Source organism: Hemitrygon akajei, chromosome 29 (assembly GCF_048418815.1).
Source record: "Hemitrygon akajei chromosome 29, sHemAka1.3, whole genome shotgun sequence".
NCBI lineage: Eukaryota > Metazoa > Chordata > Chondrichthyes > Myliobatiformes > Dasyatidae > Hemitrygon > Hemitrygon akajei.
In genome coordinates this window covers 29,100,387-29,126,006 of record NC_133152.1, presented here as the reverse complement: position 1 = coordinate 29,126,006, position 25,620 = coordinate 29,100,387, and the positions used below count along the sequence as shown (strand labels likewise).

At 47.4% G+C, this 25,620-nt stretch overlaps 1 protein-coding gene across 6 annotated transcripts in view; it reads left to right on the top strand.

Annotated features, from left to right (window-relative positions):
* The window catches only part of chd5 (chromodomain helicase DNA binding protein 5), a 96,494-nt gene extending 71,085 nt beyond the window's left edge, over positions 1–25,409 (top strand). For 4 of the 6 annotated variants that reach the window (XM_073032058.1, XM_073032056.1, XM_073032059.1 and 1 more), the window contains 10 exons: positions 2,057–2,222; positions 7,037–7,098; positions 8,768–8,906; positions 9,607–9,750; positions 10,335–10,443; positions 12,264–12,396; positions 14,592–14,787; positions 19,145–19,305; positions 19,747–19,873; positions 22,801–25,409. In XM_073032058.1, coding sequence (XP_072888159.1) covers positions 2,057–2,222; positions 7,037–7,098; positions 8,768–8,906; positions 9,607–9,750; positions 10,335–10,443; positions 12,264–12,396; positions 14,592–14,787; positions 19,145–19,305; positions 19,747–19,873; positions 22,801–22,922 — 1,359 coding nt within the window. In that variant the 3' untranslated portion in view covers positions 22,923–25,409. The other 2 variants (XM_073032060.1, XM_073032061.1) reach the window with 2 other exon arrangements.
* Positions 25,410–25,620: the final 211 nt, after the last annotated feature.

The window sequence follows — 25,620 nt, the reverse complement described above, 5'->3', positions numbered from 1 at the left end:
GTACTGTTATTCACTGGCTTATATTTCCTGGTCTGAAGGATTTTTCATGGCCAGAGTATATCCCAAAATGCTTTATGGTTGTTGCAATATAATTACAGACCCCTCACTGTTGTAATGGAGCTTGTGGGAGCCATGTTCTTTGGTTACATAGACAAATCATTGAAATGCAATAAACTTCAAAAAAAAAATTTGCTGTAAGGCAAGCATTGGCCAGGACATGTAGTGTTTTCAGACAATGCTGTGGTATTTTCTACATCTGTCAGTGAGTTCTTGCTGATATAATCATATAACAATTACAGCACGGAAACAGGCCATCTCGGCCCTTCTAGTCCGTGCCGAACGCTTACTCTCACCTAGTCCCACCGACCTGCACTCAGCCCATAACCCTCCATTCCTTTCCTGTCCATATACCTATCCAATTTTTTTTTTTAAATGACAATACCGAACCTGCCTCTGCTACTTCTACTGGAAGCTCGTTCCACACAGCTACCACTCTCTGACTAAAGAAGTTCCCCCTCGTGTTACCCCTAAACTTTTGCCCCTTAGCTCTCAACTCATGTCTTCTTGTTTGAATCTCCCCTACTCTCAATGGAAAAAGCCTATCCACGTCAACTCTATCTATCCCCCTCATAATTTTAAATACCTCTATCAAGTACCCCCTCAGCCTTCTACGCTCCAAAGAATAAAGACTTAACTTGTTCAACCTTTCTCTGTAACTTAGGTACTGAAACGCAGGTAAATCTAGTAAATCTATGAAGATTTACTATGAAGATGCACTTCCGATATGGTGAAGCCATTAAAAGCAAGGACTGAATTCTACTTGTGCTAAACACAATCCTAGCAACAAGGGGCCAAGATACTTTGAGGGTCAGAATCAGTGACATATGTCTTAAAATGTGTTGTTTTATGCCAGTAGACCAGTGCAAGACATAAATAAAACTATTATATGTTACAATAAATAGTGCAGAAGAGGAATAGGGAGTTAGTGTACCCAGACCATCTAATGGCAGAGGGGAAGAAGCTGTTCCTAAGATGTTTATAGTGGGCCTTCAGGCTTAGCAATATCACTTGTATAAGAAATTGCTGTGAATATTGAAGTTGAAATAAAAGCAGGAAATGTGGGGATGTTCACCAACTTGGGTAATGCTGAGATTACATGATGCTTTGTACCGTATCAAAATTTTCAGTCTAAGCAAGTTGGGACTGGTAGAATGGGCAGCAGTGCTGCCCACTAGTGGGCAGTGTGAGTATCAGCAGGACATGTGTCAAATATAAACAGGTCGCCTTTTGATCACGAACAGACTTGAAACCAATCACTGTTATGGCTCTGGTTAATAAGGAGACATACACATTTATATCTCACAATAAATAAAGTACAGGCTTGGCTGATAAAGAAAGGTTAACGGCAGCATGCCGATAAAGAACTGTTTTCATTGGTAATTTTCTTTTAAGGTTTGTCCATTTAATGGTGGAGAATAAAACATTTTAGTAGTTAATGGCAGTTTCAAATATTCCATGGATTAGACGAGGGCAAAGAGCTCTCTACACTTTCCCATGTAAAGGTACAACACAAATACAGAAAACCAGCTCCTCCTGTGCCAGGGGTCCCCAGCCTGGGGTCCACAGACCCCTCCGTTAATGTTAGGGGTCAGGCATGAAAGAGGCTGGAACCCCTGCTCCACACCTCTCAGTAGAACTCTTCCCAGGACAGATACAGCACTGGTTCGTGGGAGATTAAAGCTGTGTTTGTAATGTCCTGTAAGACATTCCCAGGGCATGTGCACAGTAGGTTACATTTGATTTCATGCTCCCTCTGCCTCGTCCAGCAGGTCGGATAATGTCCCCCCTTTTTATGTGGTGACAGTTTCTCAGTGAGATTGAAGTTCAACTGAGCTAGATGAACTGTTCCCTAACTTGTTTCATAGCCTAATCGCTGAGTTATCTGATTTGAGTCCTGACTTTCCCACAGTCCTGGCAGTCCCATTTTGCACCAGTTTTTTTTCCCCTCCTGATTTGACTTGTCACTGAAATGATCTCTCTGGAAAATCAATCCAAGGTGCAGGAGTTTGAATACATCAACGGGAGGTACAGCACGCCGGAGATGGTGCCCGAGAACATGGAGAGCAAGAAGCCCATTGACTGCCCGTCGTCTGATGCCAGCACCCCTGTTGCTGCCAGCCCTGCCTGCCCGCTGCCTGGGGTACCAGCTCACAGCTCCACCGGTGCGTTACACTTGGTCAGAATTCAAATGCCACTGTTTGCCTGTCCAAGGGTCGAGTGTAAGGGGCTGGTGGGCTAATATGTTTCCGGGCGATAACAGCAAGGGTAAGCTTGTACCTCAGACTTGTCTGTTGACCTGAACTCTCCTCTCTTTGTCAATCTGTGTCTCGTCAGCTGTCGCTGGAGAACCAGCTGTGGAGGTTTCTATGCCCGCTGTCACCCTCTGCTCATGCCCTGGTCCCCCTCAACTTTCCCCCTTCACGCAGCCCTTCGGCAGCAGCAGCTACACCACACTGGTAGCTGTGTGCGAAATAATGAAGAACCTGTTCAGTCCCTGTTACGTTCCAAAAGTTCAAAGTAAATTTATAATCAATGTACGTAAATGTCACCACTTGCAACACTTGTGGGCATTCACAGTAAATACAAAGAAACTCGATAGAAGCAACAAAAAATCCTCACCCGACAAAGGAAGACAAACAACCAATGTGCAAATACAGAAAGAAAGAATAACAAAATAGTAATAAATTAGTGATAAATATCAAGAACATGAGTTGAAGAGTCCTTGAAAGTGACTCCATAGGTTGTGGGAACAGTTCAGTGATGGGGCGAGTGAAGTTATCCCCTCTGGTTCAAGAGCCTGATGATTGAGGGGTAGCAACTGTTCCTGAACATGATGGTGTGGGTCTTGAGGCTCCTGTACCTCCTTTCTGACGGTAGCAGTGAGAAGAGAGCACGACACGAGTGGTGGAGGTCCCTGATGATGGGCGCTGCTCTCTTGTGAAGGTGCTCTTTGTTATATGCTCGTTACTGGGGTGGGCTTTGCCTGTGATGGACTGGGCCGTATCCACTACTTTTTGTAGGCTTTTCCGTTCAAGGGCATTGGTGTTTCCGTACCAGACTCTGATGCAACCAGTCAGTACTTCATAGAAGTTTGTCAAAGTTTTAAATGTCTTGGCAAATCTTTGCAAACTTTTAAGAAAGTACAAGCACTGCCATGCCTTCTTTATACTGGCACTTACATGATGGCCCCAGAACAGGTCCTCTGAAATGATAATGCTGTGGAATTTAAAGTTGCCGACCTTTTCCACCTTTAATCCCTGATGAGAGCTGGCACCATGAACCTCTGATTCCTTCTTCCTGTAGTCAATAATCAGCTCTTTGGTTTTGCTGACATTGAGTGAAGGTGGATGTGGCACCATTCATATAGGACCGTAAGGTATAGGAGCAGAATTAGGCCATTTGGCCCATCGAGTCTGCTCTGCCATTTCATCATGGCTGATCCATTTTTCCTCCCAGCCCCAGTCTCCTGCCTTCTCCCCGTATCCCTTCGTGCCCTGACCAATCAAGAATCTATCAGCCTCTGCCTTAAATATATCTAAAGACTTGGAATTCACAGCCTCCTGGATCAAAGAATTCCACAGACCCACCAGCCTCCGGCTAAAGAAATTCCTCCTCATCTCCATTCTAAAAGGACGCCCCTCTATTTTGAGTCTGTGTCCTCTGGATTCTCCCACCATAGGAAACATTCTGTCCATACCCACTCTGCCAAGGCCTTTTGCCGTTTGATAGGTTTCAGTGAGGTCACCCCGCACAAGAATATTCCCACTCTCCCTCCTACATGCTGATTCGTCACTGCCTTTGATTCAGGTTCTGGCTTCGTTTGTGGTAGTAACTCTACTAGCACTGGCTTTTTAATTGTTTTTTGACGCCAAAAACAATTATTTCAGTTTTCTCTTTGTTTAACTGGAGGAAATTTTGGCTCATCCAATCAGTGATTTGTTCAATACAGTTTTTTAGTGTTTGTACAGGACCATAGTCACTTGAGAAAACTGTTATACAAATCTGAGTATCATCCTCAAATATTACAGAATTATTAAAAACACAACACTTCCTCGCAGGTTTAAACTGCAGACTGGATCCAAACACATGTCCCTTGGACCTGCTAACCTACACTGAACCCGTTCAAGCACTGTCACAGTTTTTTAAAAAAGATTGTTCTTTTACTCAAATTCCTCCAAGATCTCGCAGGCCTCAGGCTCTCTTCAATCTCACAGTGCTCTCAGATGTTTGTGCTGCTCCACATTTGAACTCGTGCTCGTCTCCTCTTTCCTTTCCTGCACTTCAGGCTCCTGCACCTGCTGTTGCTAAGGCGACCAGCATGGATCACACTCACCTGCCCATCACCTCTCTCTGGTTTCCCTCCTCCTCCCTGTTCTTCCGTGGCTCAGTCTCCTCTCCAATCAGAGTCCTCTGCCTTCAGCCCTTTACCTTTTCCACCTATCACCTCCCAGCTTCTTACTTAACCCCTCTTCCCCGCCCACTGACCTTCCCCTTCACCTGGTTTCACCTATCACCTGCCAGCTTGCACTCTGACCCATTCCCCCCACTTCTTATTCCGGTTTCTGCCCCTTTTCTTTCCAGTCCCGATGAAGGGTCTGGGCCTGAAACGTCAACTGTTTAGTCCCTTCCGTAGATGTTGCCTGACCTGCTGAGTTCCTCCAGCATTTTGTGTGTTGTCTTGGGTCTCAATGCCTGCAGCTGCTGCCTCTGTATCTTTCTTCCTGTCGGAAGTTGCCTATACCATCCTTGACCAAGATTATGGGAGGTTGCTGTACTCTCTCAGTCGTGGCCCAGTGTCAAATGTTTCATTGATAACAGCTCACCTGTCACTAAGTTAAGGATGCCGTACAAGGAAAGGAGAATTTGGGAAACTTGTTCTCCATCTGGCAGAACTGATCCTCACCCTCAACTTCCCCTCGGCTCCTCCTACTTTCTCCAGACTTGAGGGGTTGCCATGGACACCTGCATGGGCCCCACCTATGCCTGTTTCTTCATTGGCTATGTCCGTGTTCCAAGCCTTCCCCGGTAATGCTCCCCAACTCTTCCTCAGCTACATTGATGACTGCATCGGTGCCGCTTCATCCACCCATGCTGAGCTCGTGAGCTTCACCCACTTTGCCTCCAACTTACACCCCCACCCTCAAACTCACTTGGCCCATTTCCAACTCTTCCCTCCCTTTTTGCGATCTCTCTGCCTTCGTCTCTGGAGAGGAACTGTCAACTGACATCTTTTATAAATCTACCGATCCCCACACTTACCTTGACCGTACCACTTCCCACCCTGTCTCCTGTTTAAAAAAAAAAGATTCCCTTTCCTCCGTTACTTTTCCTCCACCGGATCTGCTCCTAGGACGCAGTTTTGCTTTCCGAGTCATCTGAGATGTCGTCCTCCTTTAAAGAACGGGGTTTCCCTTCCTCCACCATTGATGCTGCCCTCTCCCACATCTCTTCTCAAACATCTACACTCACCCCATCTTCCTGCCACCTTAACAGTGATAAGAGTTCCTCTTGTCCTCACCTACCACCCCATGAGTCTCTGCATCCAATACATCATGGTCTGCAACTTCCTCATCTCCAAAGGGATCCTACCACCCATATCTTTACCCCCTTCCCTACCCCCGGCTCTTTCTGCAGGGGTCGTTTCCTCCGCAATCCCCTTTGTCCATTCATCCTTTCCCACTAATCACACCCCCCCCCACCCCCAGACTTACCCCGGCAAGCTGCCCATTCACCTTCTCCCTCACCTCCATTCAGAGCCCCAAACAAACCTTCCAGGAGAGGCAGCGCTTCACCTGTGAATCCGTTGGGATTGTCTGTTGTGTCCGGTGCTCCCGATATGGTCTCCTCTACGTTGGTGAGACCCCGTCGTAAACTGGGGGGACTGCTTCGTCGGGTGCCTCCACTCGATCTGCCAAAAGCGGAACTTCCTGGCAGCCAAAACATTTTAATTCCGATTCCCATTCCGGTTCCCTCATGTAGATCCAGGGCCTCCTCTTGAGCCAAGATGAGGCCATCTTCAGGGTGGTGGAGCAACACCTTATATTCTGTCTGGGCAGCCGCCAACCTGATGACATGAATATCGATTTCTCTTTACTGTTAAAAAAAATCCCTCCCCCTCATCTCTTCTTCTACTCCCCACTCCAGCCTTTTACCTCTTCTCACTTGCCTATCACCTCTCCCTGGTCCCCTCCTCCTTCCCTTTCTCCCATGGTCCACTCTCCTCTCCTATCAGATTCCTTCTTCTCCAGCCGTTTATCTTTCCAACTCACCTGGCTTCACCTTTCACCTCGCAGCTCGCCTCCTCCCCCCCACCCCCACCTTTTTATTCTGGTGTCTTCCCCCTTCTTTTCCAGTCCTGATGACTGTTTACTCATTTCCATAGCTGCTGCCCGACCTGCCGAGTTCCTCTGGCAGTTAGTGTGTGTTGTTGCTTTGGGAAAGGAGGGACAAGGCTGGTATGTGAAGGGCTTGTTGGAGAAAGATGGTGAGCGTGTGTCTATCTTGCTTTCGTTCCAGCAGATTAAGTTGCTGACTGGATAAGACACAAAACTCTCCGGGTTTTCCACGAGTGTAGACATGGACTGTGTGCTTACTGCCACATTCCTTTTGGAAAGTCGGGAAGTCAATCCATTGTTCAGGCCTCACGTTTGGGGTTTGGTTTGAGCCCATAACCTTCAGACAGAGACTTAGTGCAGAGTTTAACGTGTCTATTCCGTACAGATCCTTGGAGCCGTGGTCAAGAACCTCGGCTGGAGGGAGTCTTGGCAGTGGGTGAAGGGGGGCTGCAAACAGGCACTACCATCTCCCTTCAAGTGGTACTTTGATCAGTAGGTTATCCCTCGGCAGCGAGGCTTGGCCATCAGCTGGGTCTATGACACCTTGCTTCCAGTGTGGGACGGTGGGTGGGTGGGGAGCGGGGCGTCGAGGAGTCAGGTCGCAAAGGTAATCTGACTGAAGCTATTCTTTTTCCTCTTAGAGAAGAATGGCTGCTGTGCGGAAGTGATGGATGACAACGAGAGGGAAAAGGAGGAGTGTGAGGCAAGTATTGAAGGGATGCGAGCGAGTCTCTGTGCCTGGCGTTATGGGTCGGGACTGAGTAAGAGCTGCCCAGTGGCCCATTTAATACAGAAATCAGAGAGGTTCCATTCACCTGAAGTAATTTCACTGTAACCAGATACAAACAAGTTTACTGGTCTTGTGCAGTGCGAACAGTTACTTGTACTGAGGTAACTACTGTTACTGTGGCTGCCTGAGGTACAGTTGTCAGCCGGTCACCGATTTGCTGCAAAAGACAGAGTACTGGAAAACCGGGAAAAACGTCAGGTGAGATCCGTGGAAAGAGAATCAGACCACGTTTCAGTTCAGTTTGTCAGAGCTCAGCGGGGGGGGGGAGGGTGTAAAATACGAACAATGTTGAAGGCCTGAGGGGGAGATTTGGAGGGATGGGTGGGAGTGGGTTAACGGCAATGGGCTTGGCAGTGTGGGATGGATACGAAGTGATCGGACAAATGAAGCTCCGATTGGGCCTGGAAAAGACGTGACTGTAAACAACAGAGTCATGATTGCTTAAGTTCAGTCCAGAGATTGTAATGGGCCTAATTGTTGGAGGACTCTAGGGGACTGAGGCCAGGATGAGAACGATTATTAAAATGATGAGTGTTGGGAAGCTGTAAAATGGTGTTAAGAGGCATAATAAATCAGCCATGATAGGATAGCAGAGCAGCCTTGGTGGGCCGAATGGCCCAATTCTGCTCCTATGTCTGTTGATCTTATGGAATTGTGCTTGTGGACTGAAACACTAACTCTACTTCCTTCTCCACAGCAACTTCCTGACCAGAGTATCTCCAGCATTTTTGTTCTTAACATCAGGAGAAGCATTAACTTCTGTTTTAACTTGAGTCACTCACAGCCGAGTCTATTAAAAACTTACCCTTGGGCTTGAGTTGATAAACACTCCTTCCCTCTAAGGAGTAGCCGTAGAGTTTGTGACTTTGCCCCCTTTAGATGTTGAAGGGATCCTCTCTTGGCTCAAACTATCCCTTCAACAGGAAAATCTGAAAGTTGCTGCTGTCTGTAAGGAGTTTGCATGTACTTAGTGTGGGTTTCCTCCGGGTGCTCTGGTTTCCTCCCACAGTCCAAAGGCATATGGGTTAGTAGTTTATCGGTCACATGGGTGGCGTGGGCTCAGTGGGCCAGAAGAGCCTGTTACTGTGTGGTATCTCAAAATAAATAAACGGTTTTGTGAAAGCAGTGAGGAGACCAGCTATGAAGGTCACAAATCGATATCAGATCATGTTTCCTTATCACTCTGTGGGCCATTCAGCCCATTGGCTTGGAGCAATCCCATTCCCTCACTTACTTCCTGGTAATCTCTTCCCTTGTATGTGCCCACTAACCTCCCCGGATCTCCAGTCTGCACCAAGTGGGCCCTAGCTGGCTTCTATATGGATACTCTGGCACGGGGAGCCTGAAATCTGCCAGGGTTTCTGAACCCCCAGAAACCCATCTTTCCTCTAAGACCAGCGTTTGAACACACACGCTGACTGGGTTCACTCATGAACAATGGGCTCTAGACTGAGGTCCCAGATCTACAAACTCCGACCAAGGGAGGGACATCCTCGGAGAAACGTTTTGCTCCAAGGGTCAGCCTGGCAGTCGAAGTCCAGACAGGCACTGATTCATTTCCTGATGTTCCTTTCGACAACAGATTCCCGGCGGGGTGAAGGCAGCTCCCGGCAGTGAGAAGCCTCAGGAATTGGACTGCAAGAAGCAAGGGGGCGATGGCGGAGCTGAGGAGAAAGGGGGGCACGAACCGCTGGAGCAGACTGCACCCCCTCACCCCAAAGGTGCCGATTAAGTGTGTGTGTGTGTATGCGTGCGCGCGTGTGGGGTGGGTCTGAAGGCTTGTTGCTACCATGAGTGAGGTCTCCAGCTCTAATCCCAGACCTCACAAGGGGACTCGGAGTCCAGTGGCTGCTCTTCATATGGGCTACAACCATTAGAAGTTTAGAAATACGGCAACAACTGTAGTAGTGATGGTTATTATCCTGTCTGTGAGTTTAACACCATTACATGGCAAACAGAATTCAGGATAAGCAGCAGAATTTGCTCGGGTGCAGTTCAATAGAGCCAGCTGATTCGCTGATCTACAGGCAGTTGAAAGATTCCACACCTTACCCAAGGCAAGGATTCCCAACCTCTTTTATGCCATTATCTGGGGGGGGGAGGGGGGTCCTGATCGGGGAATGTGATGGTGTGGCAGCCCCTCTATTGGACTTCGTGGTGGTCAGCCTGGGTGGTTCCCGCAAACTGCCCACTCAAAGCCGAGCCTGACCCGTTGTCTGCTGTTCTGGCGTGCGGAGTTCGCCGGTGCCTGGGGGAGGGGGTGGTGAGGATTGTGGCCCAGTGCCGCTGGTGAGAGTGCTCCCCGGTATCTCCCCGGATTCCCCGTGGGGCTGGCGGTGGGTATTGCCCCGAGCGGCCTGGCACGTGCGCTGGTCGTTCAGCTTTGCCCAGACTGGTACTTACACAACATTTCTTTTAAAGCTGAAGAGGCCAACGAGGACAAAGACGTTGCAGAAAGCCTGCAGAATGGTGAGATAGTGAAAGAGATGAAGGAGGAAGAGAGCAGAAAGGAGCAGGCTGGCAAAGGAAAATTTATGTTCAATATCGCGGATGGAGGTTTCACAGGTACCGGGCCCTGTCTGCCTGTCTATAGATCCTGTCACTCCCTCAGTGTAGAGGAACTACCGGTACATTAATTCTCTCACTCCCTTTCCACTATTCCTTCACCCCTGAAACAGGCTCCATCTGCCTCCCCTCCCCAATCCGGGTCCATCTACCCATTGTCCTCATCCTCTCCCTGTCCCACCACTTCCCCCTCCCCACTCAGTCCAGACACAGGGGTTTGACCTGGGGCCTTGACAATTCCCTTCTCTCCACTGCTCGACTTACTGAGTTCCTCTAGCAGATTGGTTGTCGCTCCAGGTTCTAGCATCTTCAGCCTCTCGCCTCTCCAAGATGTCCGTTCTGTGTCTGGTGGGACCGTCTCTCCCGCAGGCCTGGGTCAGTGCTAGTGGACCCTTGCCCACGTCCAATCCGCCATTGTGTGCCAGCGCTGGTGGGCTTCTCCCCCTCAGCATACCCGTTTCTGTGGAGACCAACAGTTCCGTCACAATGCAGACTAACAGCAGAATTTCATTACTTCAGCAGCTGGGCTCGATCTTTGAATGGAGATGTTTGCAAGGTAACACTTCTGGTTTTTGTTTTGTCAGAGTTGCACACGCTGTGGCAGAATGAAGAACGAGCTGCTGTTTCTTCCGGAAAAATCTACGACATCTGGCACAGGAGGCACGACTACTGGCTGCTGGCTGGCATTGTTGCGTATCCGTTACCCGAGACGGGAGTGATGGGGGGGGTGGTGGGGGCGGGGGGGGGGGGGGTAAGGCAGTAGTAACTCACCCTGGTGGTTATATAGACTGAGGGACTGTGTTTAAATGGTGGATCACGGAATGACGTTGTATCCAGAGTGTCGTTGACGTGTCCTTCACCAGCCATGCCCTGAAATCCTCAAACTCCCATCGGTTTGAAGATTCCCCAGCAATCCTTCACAATCCTGTCATGTCTGCAAGCGGAACTGTCATTATTTCCTTTGTTTTGATTCCTTTCGTAACCTTGAAGATTTTAGTAATTTAAAGTTCAGAATAAATTTATATCACCACATACAACCCTGAGATTCAATTCCTTGCGGGCAGACACAGTAAATCCAAGAAACACAATAGAATCAATGAAAGACTTCCCTAGCACTCAACAGGGCAGATAAACAATAGATGTGCAAAGGACAACAAACTGAAAATACAAAAGTAAATATTAATAATAATGAATAAGCAATAAATACTGAGAACATGAGATGAAGAGTCCTTGAAAGTGAGTCCACAGTTGTGGGAACAGTTCAGTGATGTGGTGAGTGAACTTATCCCCTCTGCTTCAAGAGCCTGATGGTTGAGTGGTGGTAACTGTTCCTGAATGTGGTGGTGCGGGTCCTGACTTTCCTGTACCACCTTCCTGATGGCAGCAGCGAGAAGAGACCGTAGACTAGATGGTGGGGGTCCTGGATGATGGTTGCTGCTTTCCTGCGACAGCGCTCCGTGGAGATGTTCTCAGTGGTGGGGATGATCTGTACAAGGGCATTGTTGTTTCCATACCAGGCCGTGATACAACCAGTCAATATACTCTCCACCTCACACCTGTAAAGGGTTAGATGACAGGCCAAATCTTTGCTGCTGTGCTTTCTTCATAATGGCACTTACCTGCTGGATCCAGGACAGATCTTCTAAAATGGTAACACCAAGGAAGTTAAAGTTGCTCACCCTCTCCACCTCTGATCCTCCCCAGTGACCTCTAGTTTCCTCCTCCTCTAGTCAATAGTCATCTCCTTGGTCTTGCTGACATTGAGTCGGGGCACCACTCAGCCAGATTTTCAGTCTCCCTCCTGCGTGCTGATTCATCTCCATCCTTGATTCGGCCATTGATAGTGGTGTCATTGGCAAACTTAAAATATGCCGTTGGAGATGTGCTTAGCCTCACAGTCATAAGTATAAAGCGAGTAGAGCAGGGGACTAACATACAGACTTCTGATGCACCTGTGCTGATGGAGATTGTGGAGGAGATGCCGTTGCCAATATGACTTGACAGGGGTCTGCAAGTGAGGAAATCAGCTTTTAAAATAGAACCCCTCCCAGTTCTTCTCATGTTTATAATATGAGAAATGCCTCCCTGCTCCTCAATCTTCCTGTTTGCGATATGAAGACCAGAGCTATTCAGTGTGCTAAGTTTGGTCTAAAGTTGCTGTGACTTGTTTGTTGAACATGTGTGGCATATATTCTCAACCTGATGAATTATTTACTTCCCATTTACCAGGAAAAGTGCATTAATTTGGAAAATGCACAGGTAGCTGGTGTAAAACATAAAGTGTGTTATTTATGCTAAAACCAGGACAGTGTTACACACGTGTTTATAAAAAACCCTGTGATTTTTTAAAATGGGAGAATCGGGATGGAGATTGAGGAAGTGGGGCTCTTTAGTGCAGTTACAAGATGTTCTGAGCTTTCAGTGACCTATCCATCTGCCCTAAACCCCCTGCAGGAACAGTGTGTTGGCATCTTCCCTCCTGTTGTTCTGTTCTCCTTAATATTTCTGTACAGTCACGGCTATGCTCGATGGCAAGACATCCAAAACGATCCCAGGTACACCATCATCAACGAACCTTTCAAGGCGGAGATGAACAAGGGGAATTTCCTGGAAATGAAGAACAAGTTCCTGGCCAGGAGGTTCAAGGTAAATCTGCTGCTGTCGCAGGAGTATTTACAATTTCTATCTACTCGTTTAGTTTTCAGGGACTGGACAGCCCCTAATTGCTCATTCCTCACCTGGGTGGCTTGTTGGACCATTTTGGAGAGCACATAGGAGATGGCACATGGTGGGTCTGCAGGGGAAAGGATAACAGGTCCTTTCCTTGAAGGACATTGAATGAGACAGCTTTTTACAACACTCTGCCATGTGGCCGTTACTCACGACCGAATTTCTATATTGCTGACCTTGTACTTCCCACATAAGGAGCAGGTTGTAAACGGACTTGCCTTTGCACATCCGAAAGGACTTGATGATCCCCGGAATTCTCAAAGTTCTATACTGCTGACATTTTAGTTCACATATAAAGGACAGGTTGTAAGCGGACTTCCCTTTCCACACCCGAAAGGATTTAGTGATCCCCTGGAATTCCTGTGACTACCAGTGAATTTGCCACTAACTGTGAAATCCAAGTTTTTTGTGTCTGTAAGCAGAGTGTCATGTGTTCGGTTGATCCTTTGTAGGTAACTGGGATTAAAAACACGTGGGGAAAGTTGTGCCTTTTGCTGATGTCATTTGGGATGGCCAATTTCACACTTAGATACTGGGGGGGTCTCAACCAGGATAAGGCCATGAACAACCCTACATTTCCCTCTGCTTCCCCTCCCAACTCACAATCCTGGTGGTTAGTTCTTCCCCAGCCTGGTTGCTTGTTGGCGGAGGGCTAATAAAAGAAATGAGGTGTCCTGTGCTACTATTACATGAAGCAGCCACAGTTTTTTTTACTGAAATAGAGGAAGCTTGTAATGCAGGGCGTTTGGCAACAGGCAGCGTGTGATTTTTGTGTGTACTTACATATGTGCCTTGGCATTCGGTACTACTTACAGAAGGGTGCAAAAGTCTTAGGCACATATATATAGCTAAGGTGCATAAGACTTTTGCAGAGCACTGTATTTGTCAATGTGGAGCCAAAGGTGAGTTTATAAATCTGGCAGGAGCAAAGAATGTAGGGAATGGCAAGGGTAGATTGCCATGGGAGCGATGTGGGACAGGTGGCAGAGGAGTGCCAGGGACGGGGTTGGCACAGGTGCAGACACACCCAACCCTGAGACACCAGGCAAGGTTATTTGATTCCAAACAATTGGTTTATTGATCATTACAGAATGTCTCTCTGGTGCTTCCCTCTCCCCTCTCCCTCTTCCCACTCTCAGTCCACAATAGAGACCCTTATCAGAATCAGGTTTATCATCACTCACATACGTCATGAAATTTGTTTTGTTTTTGTGGCAGCAGTACAGTGCAATACATAAAGTTACTACAGTACTGTGCAAAAGTCTTAGGCACTATATATATAAAAAAATTTTTTGTGCTGTACTGTAAGTTTAATGCTGTAAGTTTTTCAAAGCACATGTATATATGTGTACTTGTGCATGTGACAATAAACTTAACTTTGACTTCCAAGTGTGTGTCTTTACACGTGAGTGTATCCCATGCGCTTGTGAACAAGTCTTTTTACAATTGCCCTGGAGTTGGGTATTTGTGATCTGAGTGTTTGATGTGGACCGATCGAGTCAGTACTGCACTGTGGGGACACACTCAGGAGAGCCACCCTTTGCCTTCTGAGGTGGACGTGAAAGTCCTGGCCTGCCTTGGAAAGCAAGAAACGTTCCTGCGTGTCCAGGCTGACGTATCTCGCTGTTTCAGATTGGTTGTTAAAATTTGTGGGAAATTGCATTGCTGAAGTCAGTGGCCTTGTTTTCACTTTCGCAAGGTTATCTGTTTATAAGAAGTTTGGGACTGAATGAATTTTAGTTATGAATCTTCACCTGCTCTTCCTCCTCTCCCACCGTTCCCTCCCGCCCATCCACTGCCACTCCTCTGTCCCGACTGCCCGGGGTACCCTTCCTCTTCCCTACTGTGTAACGCTCCGGGTATGGGTCCTGATTACCTCCTTCCATGTATTCTCCTTGGTCTTGTGTCGGCTCTCTGCAACTCCCCATCACCCCCAGCTGCCCCTTCCCCAGTCCCCTCACTCCCGCTGACCTGGTGTGGGTGGGCGTGCTGTGTTGGGTCTCGGGGTTACCAGTGGTTGTGGGTGAGATATTGCTGAATTGGCCAATGGCTTTCATTACTTGTATTGACCCCCCGTTCTCCTGTCTTCACCCCACTTTCCCCAACATCAGCTCCTGGAGCAGGCTCTGGTGATCGAAGAGCAGCTGCGGAGAGCCGCTTACCTCAACATGACCCAGGACCCCAACCATCCTGCCATGGCTCTCAACGCCCGCTTCGCCGAGGTTGAATGTTTAGCCGAGAGCCACCAGCATCTCTCCAAGGAGTCTCTGGCCGGTAACAAGCCCGCCAATGCAGTTCTGCACAAAGGTTTGTCGCGTGAGCTCAGCCCCCCCCTTCCGTCTACCTCCCGTCTCCATAGTGACCACTCAAACAGGTCCTGGACATCGTAGAGATTGAAAGTTAAGAGAATAGTTTCAGCACCATTGCACTGCCCCGCAATATCTTGTAAAAATTGTTCCTTTTTTAGCGAATCTGCTAATAAATTCAGCTTTTTGTAATGAAGTGCCTCTGGTGTAATTGTGATCTTAATTTATTTTTGGGTGTAAAGTAGGGACTGGGGGTGGATTATCGCACAGACCTACGCTGACAAACAGCCTCAGCCGGGCTCACCTCTACCCGTGTTTCAAAAGTTGCCAGGTTGCACGGTACAGACAAAACTATGCAGTGGAATTGGGGGTGGGGAACAGTTTTGTACTTTTAAGACAGTGGAGTGCAGATTAGGTTGTACTTGCCTTGGGAGTTAGAGGTGGTCCAGTGTGGAGGGTCCAGCACCCTATTAGATAACCTGCTCTGGAGTATTTAATAAGGCAGAGAGAGACGACCTGGGTCTCTGGTTTAACATTTGGGTCTAGACCCCCTCAAACTGTTTATCTTGCTGTTTTGAACTGGGTCACCAAACTGGTACCATCAGGGCGAGCAGCTAATTTGTTCCTGTTTGGTGGAATGTTTGACAACATCTAAAGAGGATTTGTTTAAGCTTCAAAGCCATGGTAAACGAACTGAACCCTGCGGCTGAATGGATAAACCACACCTAACCTCTGGCTGCAGTGGAAATGTGAGTGGTTAGCGTCTCAGCAACCTGCCCTATATTGCGGCCCCCAGCTTGTCGAGGTACAGCATACCCGGCCTCTAGGGGGCAGACATGGGTTGCATTAGTTACTCTGCGCTAGAAAAACCTGGGCTTGATGGATAACGTCTTACCATAAAGGACACAAATTGCACCTCAGTGCCTGGCAGCCTACTTCTGTTGCCTGTCACTCAGGCAATGTAACCCTGTACTGTACACACAAAGTGTACCTCCTCCTGTTATAGAAACGTAGAAAACCTACAGCACAATACAGGCCCTTCGGTCCACAATGCTGTGCCGAACATGTACGTACTTTAGAAATTACCTAGGGTTACCCATAGCCCTTTGTTTTTCCAAGCTCCATGTACCTGTCCAGGAGTCTCTTAAAAGACCCTATTGGATCCACCTCATCCGCCAGCCCATTCCACACACTCACCACTCTCTGTGTAAAAAAACTTACCCCTGACATCCCTCTGTACCTACTTCCAAGCACCTTAAAACTGTGCCCTCTCGTGTTTGCCATTTCAACCCTGGGAAAAAGCCTCTGACTATCCACAGATCACCTCCGGTGTGATACCTCTCCCCTTGTTGCAATTTTAGATACATTGAACACAGTTTTTTTAAAAAAAGTACTTGGTTACTTCTGCTGACCAAAGATTGAGAATCTCCTGCAGTAAGTGGCTTCTGTCCCCATTCCAGCACAGTTAGCATAAATATTAGACCTCTCCTCCATCAACCCCAGATCTTTGGGATGTCCTTATTCCCAGTAACATTATTCAGAAACTTCCCCAAGGTTCACAGTGGTTCACTGCCCTGGAATTGCTGGGCCCTCCATGTCCTCTCTCTGGCTGTTGTAAGGTGCTGCACTGGATGGTTCAATGCTGTAGGTCATTTTTGACACCATTTTGGGAAGCATGTTAGGGATTACTTTCCACTACTTTTTAACATTACCCAGCTCTTCCTCATCTCTGCTGCACACACTTTATCTGAGTCTTTGTTACCTCTAGAACTGGCCATTAAATCCTCTAAATGACCACATTCCCGTCCCCATAATCTTTAGATTTCCCTCAGTTCTGCCCGCAGCCCACCTGGTCTGTGTGCTCCCCAAAGTCCATCCCCTTCTGGTCAGCTTCAGTTAAAAAATTTGCATTGTTTCCAAATCTTTCCCTGGTTTCACTCGCTCTCCTCCTCTCTGTAGCCACCCCCGCCTGTCCATCGGGCTGAGATCTCTGAGCCGCTGCCATTTTGAACCCGCAGGTGATTGTACTTTCAGGCTTTAAATCTTGAAATCCGTGCTCCAAACCCTCGCTCTCTCACTTTCGAAGCTGCTCCATAAACTGCCTTTTCCCGACAAACTTTCAGTTCTCTCTCCCGATGTGTACTTTGTGGGTTTTGGTGATGTTCCTGTGAGCCACTTCAATTTTTTTTAAGCTGAAGGTGTTGCAGAACCACAAGCTGTTATTTGGGATTGTACACAGGAATAGTACACTAATTCATTACACTGCTCAAAAGCAATATTACCCCGATTCTGATCAATGCACTCTCTCCTGTCCTGTAAAATAGAAGAGTAATATATTCAATGCTGTTACAGTGGTCACCTGCAACCCTAGAATTCTACAGCACAGAAAGTAGCTCTCTGACCTCTGATATACAGGTGCTATTCCCAAATCCTGTACATTACATCCCTGTGCATATTTGCATGGTCGTATTCTGCAAGTTAGTGGATTGATTTACACTACCCATTCAGGTCAGCATATCCCAGGACCTACCGCGGAAATAGAGACTCTCCTGTCCTTTAGGTCTTTTGCCCATTTAATTAATTTTGACAACCCCCCCCCGCTCGGCAGACCTTCTGCAACTGGAAATAGTTTATATTTCAAGAAGCCGAGACGGTTGAGGAGATTAAGTACTCATATTGCACATTGTAGTAATGTTACAAATTCTTCCCCTTGCACCACACTTTATATTGAAGTTGGTGCAGGAAGTGTTTATAGAATTAGTAAACCTGGTTTTGATTGGCAGCTGATGCTGCTCTCTGGCATGGACTAGATGGGCTGAAGGGCCTTTTTCTGTGCTGTACTCCTTTATGACTGTGTAATATTGCTAATTTGAGGCCCCGCTTCACTGTGAGACAATTGGGAGGTGATTTGTAGAGCAAAGAATTATCATCTGTTTTCTCCCTCTTACCACCAGCCTCCCCTACTCTGCATACTTCCCTCGCAATGAGTCTCCTTGTGTCTCTTATTCCTGGATTAGGAGGAGCGGAATCGAACGGCTCAGACGGAAGGTGGAGATTGAGTGTGCTGATGGTTGTTGGGGGTGGGGAGGGGGAAGGTGCAGTTGATCTGTAAGCTAGAAAGGGCTGGGAATCAGACAAAAATACAGGATGTCCACCACTTTTTCTTTAGTTTAGAAAGGGCTGGGGTAGGGAGGAGAGGGGAAGTGCACATCAAGTTTATTTACCACCCCTTCCCCCCCATTGCCTCTCAGACCAAGGACTTCATAATCGTTGCTAAACCTAGCAAACCTAAGGCTCTGCTCTGAACGGCTCTGGATCAAACCGCCGATCAGAGATATCAACACACACACAACGAAATGCTGGAGGATCTCGGCAAATCAGGCAGCGTCTACGGAGGGGAATAAAGAGTCAACACTGCCTGACTTGCTGAGCTCCCCCAGCATTTTGCGTGTGTTGCTGAAGGTTTCCAGCATCTGCAGAATCTCTTGTGTGTCTGAACAGAGAGATTATGTCCCTTCAACCTCCCCAAAGCAGCCATCCCCTCCTGCAGCTTAATAAAGCAAGGATGTGGAGTGATATACAGATGCTGTTCTTGGGCCGGGGAAGTCCTTGGCAAGATTGGACTTTATTGCCCAGGAAATGAACTGAGAAGCTACAATCTTGAACCATTTGTCTACACGTATCTTAGTACATTTCAGTTGCCACTTCAGGGTTAAAAAGCAGCAGCAGCATGGAGACTAGACTGGAGGTGCATAGTGGCCCAGATTAGGTAAAGTTGGCAGATTTCCTTTCATTAGTAAACCAGTCGGATTGTAGCAACTTCATGGTTCTTTTCACTGATACCAGATCCTTGTAGGTCAGTTTTTAACCGAGTTTCTCAGTATTTTTTGTATTCTGAACGACTTCTCTAAAAACAAACCCATCACACCCAGAAGCCTGTCCGCTTGCATACAGCGGCCGGGGGCCAGTTGAGGTTCATTCTGTCCCATCTATTATTTTTGCCAGTGAGCAGACCAGGCTCAAAGTCCACAGTAGGGGAAGGCAGCAGAAATGATTCCGTGTAAAGGCAGGCTGCTGGCTGTAATATTAGAGCCAAGTTCTACATGTGGGACAAGGGTTTAGAGGGCCCCCCTGTTGTTATCAGCTAGTCAGAGCTTCAGTCGCTGTTCCTGGCCTCGTGTTGCCGTCACTGTTCCCCGGGATGTCGCTGTGCTTAGTGCGCGCTCTTACTGGGATAGACAGAGCCCGCAGCACAGCTCTCGAGTGTTGCCAGCCGTTGGGATGTGTTGCTGGTGCGTCCCCTACTGAAACCCTGGCCCTGAGCACCTCGCCCTCTGTTTGCTCTCTGTTTCTTTCAGTCCTGAACCAGCTGGAGGAGCTCCTGAGCGACATGAAGGCCGATGTGACGAGGCTACCCAACATGTTGTCGCGGGTCCCGCCCGTCGCGGCCCGGCTCCAGATGTCGGAGCGAAGTATCCTGAGTCGACTTGCCAACCGGGGCACCGAGCCCCAGCAGCAGGTAAGCGCTGGTTTCCGGGGTCAGTGAGTGAGGGGGCAAGGCTATTTAATCTGTTCTCACTTCCTTCGGGCTTCACGTCCCAAAGAATCCATGAGGGCTTAGTGACGAGGGGCATCACTCCTCCAAAGTCTCGGGTCGCGTGTGAGGTGGGAAACTTCTCCTCCTCAATAGGGTAGGCGTTGGCAGAAGACAGGTCCTCATCACGTGCCACGTGAAGCATCAGTCGCCGAGCAGGAACCACAAAGCTCCCTGTCTGTGGAGCGCGTGAGCGTGCACCGGGCAGGATCGGCCGTGACTGAGTTTCCACCCAGAGTCAGACGTCAGTGCCCTTGATGCAGGCTGATCAGTGGAGAATGCAGTTTCTAAAGGCACGAATTCTCTGCCCCGCACTTTGTTTGACCACCTGGTTTGATTTTTGTTTAAACGAACCGTGTCTTGCAGCCCTTCCCGCAGGGTCAGTATGGAGCGGCGCAGATGTATAGTAACAGCTTTGGGCCCACCTTCCGAGGGCCAGGGGCCGGAGCCCTCATCAACTACAACCAGATGCCACTGGGCCCCTACATCAGCGGTAGGTCTGAGATCTGGAAAACAGGGGCTCTTACCAGTAAAAATGATCACGAAGCTGCCAGACTTGTAACTCTAATCTCCCTCTCCAGTCCAGCTCGTGTGTAATCATTGAAGTGGGACGGCGGGGGGAGGGGGGCAGCATGGTAGTGTAGTGTCTACCGTAACGTTTTATGGATCCAGTGATCGGGGAATAATTCCCCTGGTTTTTCCCGTGCAGGCTCCATTTTCCTCCCACATCCCAAAGGCGTACAGGTTAGGGTTAGTAAGATGTGGGGATGCTATGTTAGCGTTCGAATCATGGCCACACACTTGCGGGCTGCCCCCAGCACATCCTCAGACTATGTTGGTCATTGACGCAAACTACTCATTTCACTGTCTGTTCCGCTATTTCGCTGTCATGCGACAAATAAAGATAATTTCTCAAGGCATTTATTCCAGCCTGGGCATCCACAGTGCCTACAATAAATATTCACCCCCCCACCCCCCAGGAAGTTTTTCTGTCTTATTACAGCATTGATTCACAGTGGATTTAATTTGGCTTTTTTGACACTGATCAACAGAAAAAGACACTTTCATGTCAAAGTGAAAACAGATCTCTACAAAGCGATCTAAGTTAATTACAAACATAAAACACAAAATAATTACTCACCCCCCTTCAAGTCAGTATTTAGTAGATGCACCTTTGGCAGCAATTACAGCCATGAGTCTGTGTGGATAGGCCTCTGTCAGCTTTGTACATCTGGACACTGCTCACAAAACTGCTCAAGCTCTGTCAGATTGCACGGGGATTGTGAGTGAACAGCCCCTTTTCAAGTCCAGCCACAAATTCACAATTGGATTGAGGTTTGGACTCTGACTTGGCCGCTCCAGGACATTAACTATGTTGTTTTTAAGCCATTCCGGTGTAGCTTTGGCTCTATGCTTGAGGTCATTGCCTTGCTGGAAAACAAATCTTCTCCCAAGTCACAGTTCTCTTACAGACTGCATCAGGTTTTCCTCCAGGATTTCCCTGTATTTTGCTGCATTCATTTTACCCTCTACCTTCACAAGCCTTCCAGGGCCTGCTGCAGTGAAGCATCCCCATGGCATGATGCAGCTACCACCATGCTTCATGGTAGGGATGGTGGGTTTTTGATGATGTGTGGTATTTGAGATAACATTTAGTCTGATTGCCAGAAAGTTCAATTTTGGTTTCATCAGACCATAGAACCTTGTTCCAACTGACTTCAAAGTTTCCCATGTGCCTTCTCAGCCACTGAAGCTTGTAATTTCTCCAGAGTTGTCATAGGTCTCTTGGTGGCCTCCCTCACTAGACCCCTTCTTGCACAGTTTTTGAGAACGGCCTGCTCTAGGCAGATTTACAGCTGTGCCATATTCTCTTCATTTCTTTATTGACTTAACTGTACTCCAAGGGATATTCAGTGATTTGGAAATTTCCGTGTATCCTTCTCCTGACTCCTGCTTTTCAATAACTTTTTCGTGGAGTTACTTGGAGTGTTCTTTTCTCCTCATGGTGTAGCTTTTGCCAGGATACTGACCCAGCAGTTGGACCTTCCAGATATATTTTTACTGCAATCAATAGAAATACCTTGGCTGCACCCAGTGATCTCCATTTAACTAATTATGTGACTTCTAAAACCAATTGGCTGCACCAGTGATGATTTGGTCTGTCATATTAAAGGGCGTGAATACTGATGCAATCAATTATTTTTTGTTTTATATTTGTAATTAAATTAGATCACTTTGTAGAGATCAGTTTTCACTTTGACACAAAAGTCTTTTTCTGTTGATCAGTGTCAAAAGGGCCAAATTAAATTCACTGTGATTCAATGTTGTAAAAAAAAGAAAATTTCAAAGTGGGGGGGGGGGGGGGGTGAATACTTTTTATAAACACTGTAGGTTTGGACAATAAGAAAGCACCCAGCTCTAAGAATCACAAAGAATATTTCTCAGGAGGAAGAAATTTGTTCCCCTTGCTAGAGTAGATTGAATTTGGTGTGGTCTTCTCCCTCATTGTCCTGTGCTGTGAATCAGAATAACTCGGGGCTGGATGTCTCACTGGCCTTGTGCCACGGTGGTCATAGAGCACAGCAGCAGGCCCTTTGGCTCATTGAGTCCATGCTGGACTGTTAATTTGTCCAGTCCTATCAACCTGCACCCAGACCATCACCCTCCATACCCCACCAATGCATGGACCTATCCAAATGTCTCTTAAATGTTGAAATTGAACCTACATTCACCACTTCCTCTGGCAGCTCATTCCACAATCTGACCACCTTCTGAGTGAAGAAATTCCTCATGTTCCCTGTAAACATTTCACCATTTACCCTTTAACCCATGACCTCTAGTTCTAGTCTCACCTAATCTCAGTGCAAAAGCCTGCTTGTATTTACCCTATCCATACCCCTCATAATTTTGTATACCTCTTAAGAAGTCTCCCTCATTCTCCTATGCTCCAGGGAATAAAGTCCTCACCTATTCAACCTTGCCCCATAACTCAGGTCCTGTTTAGATTAAATGACTGTTCAGTGGGGGTTTTAGGATTAAAGGTCATGGCTAATACAACTTCAGTGAGCTAAATATTAACTAAAACTAAATGACCCTAGCAAAATGGTGAAATGCAAACCTTGTAGGGCTTCTGTCTCGCTTGCATTCCTATTTCCTTCTCCACTGTCCCTGAAGTTGCCAAAGCACTGTCTGAAATTTCCCCTAAAAGTGTCTCACCACTCCAAGATGCTCCTTAAAAACATTTCAGCCAAGTGTTTCGTCCTGAGGCCTTGCCCGGGACTTACGGCCTGTTACTTGGCTATGAAACTCCACAGAAAGTTTTGCTGTATTAAAGGCACCCTAGAAATTTACTTTTGTTTAAAAAAAATAATTTTGCCAGCTAGAAGAAAGCTATACTGAAGGAACTCTGCTTGTTTGCAGCGACCACAAACATTTCTGCTGTGAGTGTCCCGGATAAAAAGCACTTGTCGGAAGGACTGAAGGAAATGGAAGCAGGGGAAAGGAAAGAGAAAGTCAGTGATGTGATCTGCATTGAAGATTGACGGCAAGTCACCAGGAGCAGCTCCCAGCTAACAGCCAACCCAGCCAGTCACCACACTCCTGACCTTCTGTAAACGCTCTTGGGAAACATCAACTGTTTTCATCTGGGGAGAGGGTGGTGGGGTGAGGAGGTGGGGGGGGGGGGGGAGTGCTGTGCTCACTTGTACATATTTGCACTTTCTTTGCACGCTCGTGGAAGGCTGTTCCTGTTGCATTGAGTGTTGTTTCAGGGAGAATAAGGCCAGAGGTTAGGGAATCGGGCTGAGAGACAACAAAAGCATGATCCTGATCAGAACTTGCAAACTCTGGAACTGATTCTGCTCAGCGTAACATCCCTCATCACCACCACTAACCCTGGTCCTCCATAGTGTACAGTTCGTAAACTACCTCCCTTCCTAGCTACAATGTACTCTTCCTAACCCCACCCCTCTTTAATGTCCTGGTCCACTACAGTGTTCTGCCCTTAACCAAAGTATACTATCTCTAACCCAGCCACCCCACCACAAACACTGAAGTGTTATGGTCAAGTCCAGTGCAACCTACCATAATATAACTCCTACCACTATCAATCACCCTCAGCATCATCCCCAGCTGGGTTACCCTGCTCCGAGAACTCGGGATTCCTGTGAGAAGTCACCTTTCACATGTTGGCTCGGGGGCACTTGGAGACTCCTGTGGTTTTGTTAAGGAGAAGAAACCCTACATTCCGGGTGGGAAAGCTGGAGTTTGGATGTTCGTTCAGCCCAGTTTGGAACGAAGAACACATCCCTGTTCTGGTTCGGGGTTCACAGTTCTCAGCTTCTCCTTTGTGTTACCAGGGCAGAGCCATTAATTTGCCTCTCTACATGGCCTCCTGTTTGCAGTGTTGGAACAAGTTTGTGCCGTTTGCCAATCTTAAGGCACAGGACTGTGCCATATCTTGTGTTACGGAGGAGGCTTGCTGAGACTGGGCATCGACCCACTTCCAGAATTACCACATCCCGGGAAAATTCTCCATGTCCGAACACTGCATCCAGTGGTTCCTGTATGTGACTGGCAACCCTGGAGCACGTGTCCAGAATTAAGCTGTGCCAGCTGACGGTAGCACTGCGCAGTGTAGAATTGTGCCATACGGAGCGGAGAAAACATGGTCGTGCCTCTGGTTGGAAGGTGACTGTGTTGGGACGAGACCAGAAACTCTCAGTAATAAGGCCTGCCCCAGGCAATGCTGATGTTCAAGGATATCAGATGGTCTGTGGATGAGGTTATAGTGGGCTGTCAGGAACCTTGGCACCCCCTTCCTCCCCCTTACAATCTACCCTGACATCACAGAACCCACAAAGCCAAGTTAGAATTGGTACCTTCAGGAGAGGGTAGTCTCCCAAATCCCGTTGCAATTGGTAGCGAATCACTTTTCCCCTAGCTAATGCTTTAATGAAATGGGATGCAATTTTTAATGTCAATTAAGCTGGTTTATTACAAGCATCAAAAGGCTTGAATATTGAAATTTCAGTGCCTTTTTAAAGCCAGATTATATGAGTTGAGGTGAGGTGGTATAACTCGAGGTTTAACCTTCTCAGAATACCCATTTAGGAGAGTGTATGCGAGGCTCCCCATTGCTCTTCATCTTCACTTTAATCTTCAGTTCTGCTTAAAGTTCTCTGTAGATTAAAATGATTCCAGTTTATGCCCACTGGCTCTTCATTTCCCATTATTTTCTCTCTCCTCTCCTTCCTGTTTTCCTTTCATTTATGCTTCTCACTTCCCTCCTTTTCTCCCCGTCTCTTTTTACCCTTTCCCTCTGTAGAGACTCTCTGCAAAACACACTCCACAAAGTCCGTGTCCCTCAGTTTCTCAGCCTCGTGCCTTCGTGGCATGGGCGAGTGCTCAAGTTGTGCCTGCTCCAAGTTCAGCAAGGAACGGCACGGTGGTAGAAGCTAATCCGTACACAAGGTATTAACTTTTGGGGGAAGTAAATATAAATGGGTCCATTTCCCTGGCAGCTTCATCCTAGTCAGTCAGGAGATGGGGTAAAATTGTTGGCAACCTGAAGACACAAGCTGAAGGAGCTGTAAACCCTTCAGAGGCTGGACTTTTACGTTCAGCCAGATTCTCACTTGGCTCTAGTTCAGTTCTGTTTTCCTTATTATCTCCAATCCAATGCGAGGCTGTTGGTTTGAGGGTGATTTGATAAAGCATCTTTTTTTTGCTTAACAGTATTATGTTATAATGGTAGGTATTGTATTGTTCATTTAATACATGGGCGACCTATTGAGAAAATTTCCAGCCATTTGCACATATCTGTTCAAACCCAGTGTTATAACTTGTTTTTTTTAAAGCAGTACCTTGTCAGGTGTTATTGTATTTTCCAATTTTGTGTACAGAATATTACTGCTGTCCAACTTGAGATTAATAAGCTATTTGGTAAGAAAGTCTCTCTCGAACGGAAAGGCTTTAAGTTGACTGTATAAACTCAAAGTGCATCTTAATACAGTCCCTAAAACAATGCAGCTTTGTGCTCCTCTCTCTCTGTTCCTCTAATTCTCCACATCAGAGGTTAAAGGCAATGTGTTTTATCATTATTTCTAAAGTTGTAAACCGTGACGTTGTTTCCCTCTGCTGGTCTGTTGGGGTAACAACAGGTGTAATCTGGCAGCAAGCTAGGGAGAGGGAAGTGGGTGGAAGGGTGGGGAGGATCGTGAGGGCATTTTTGGGCAAGAC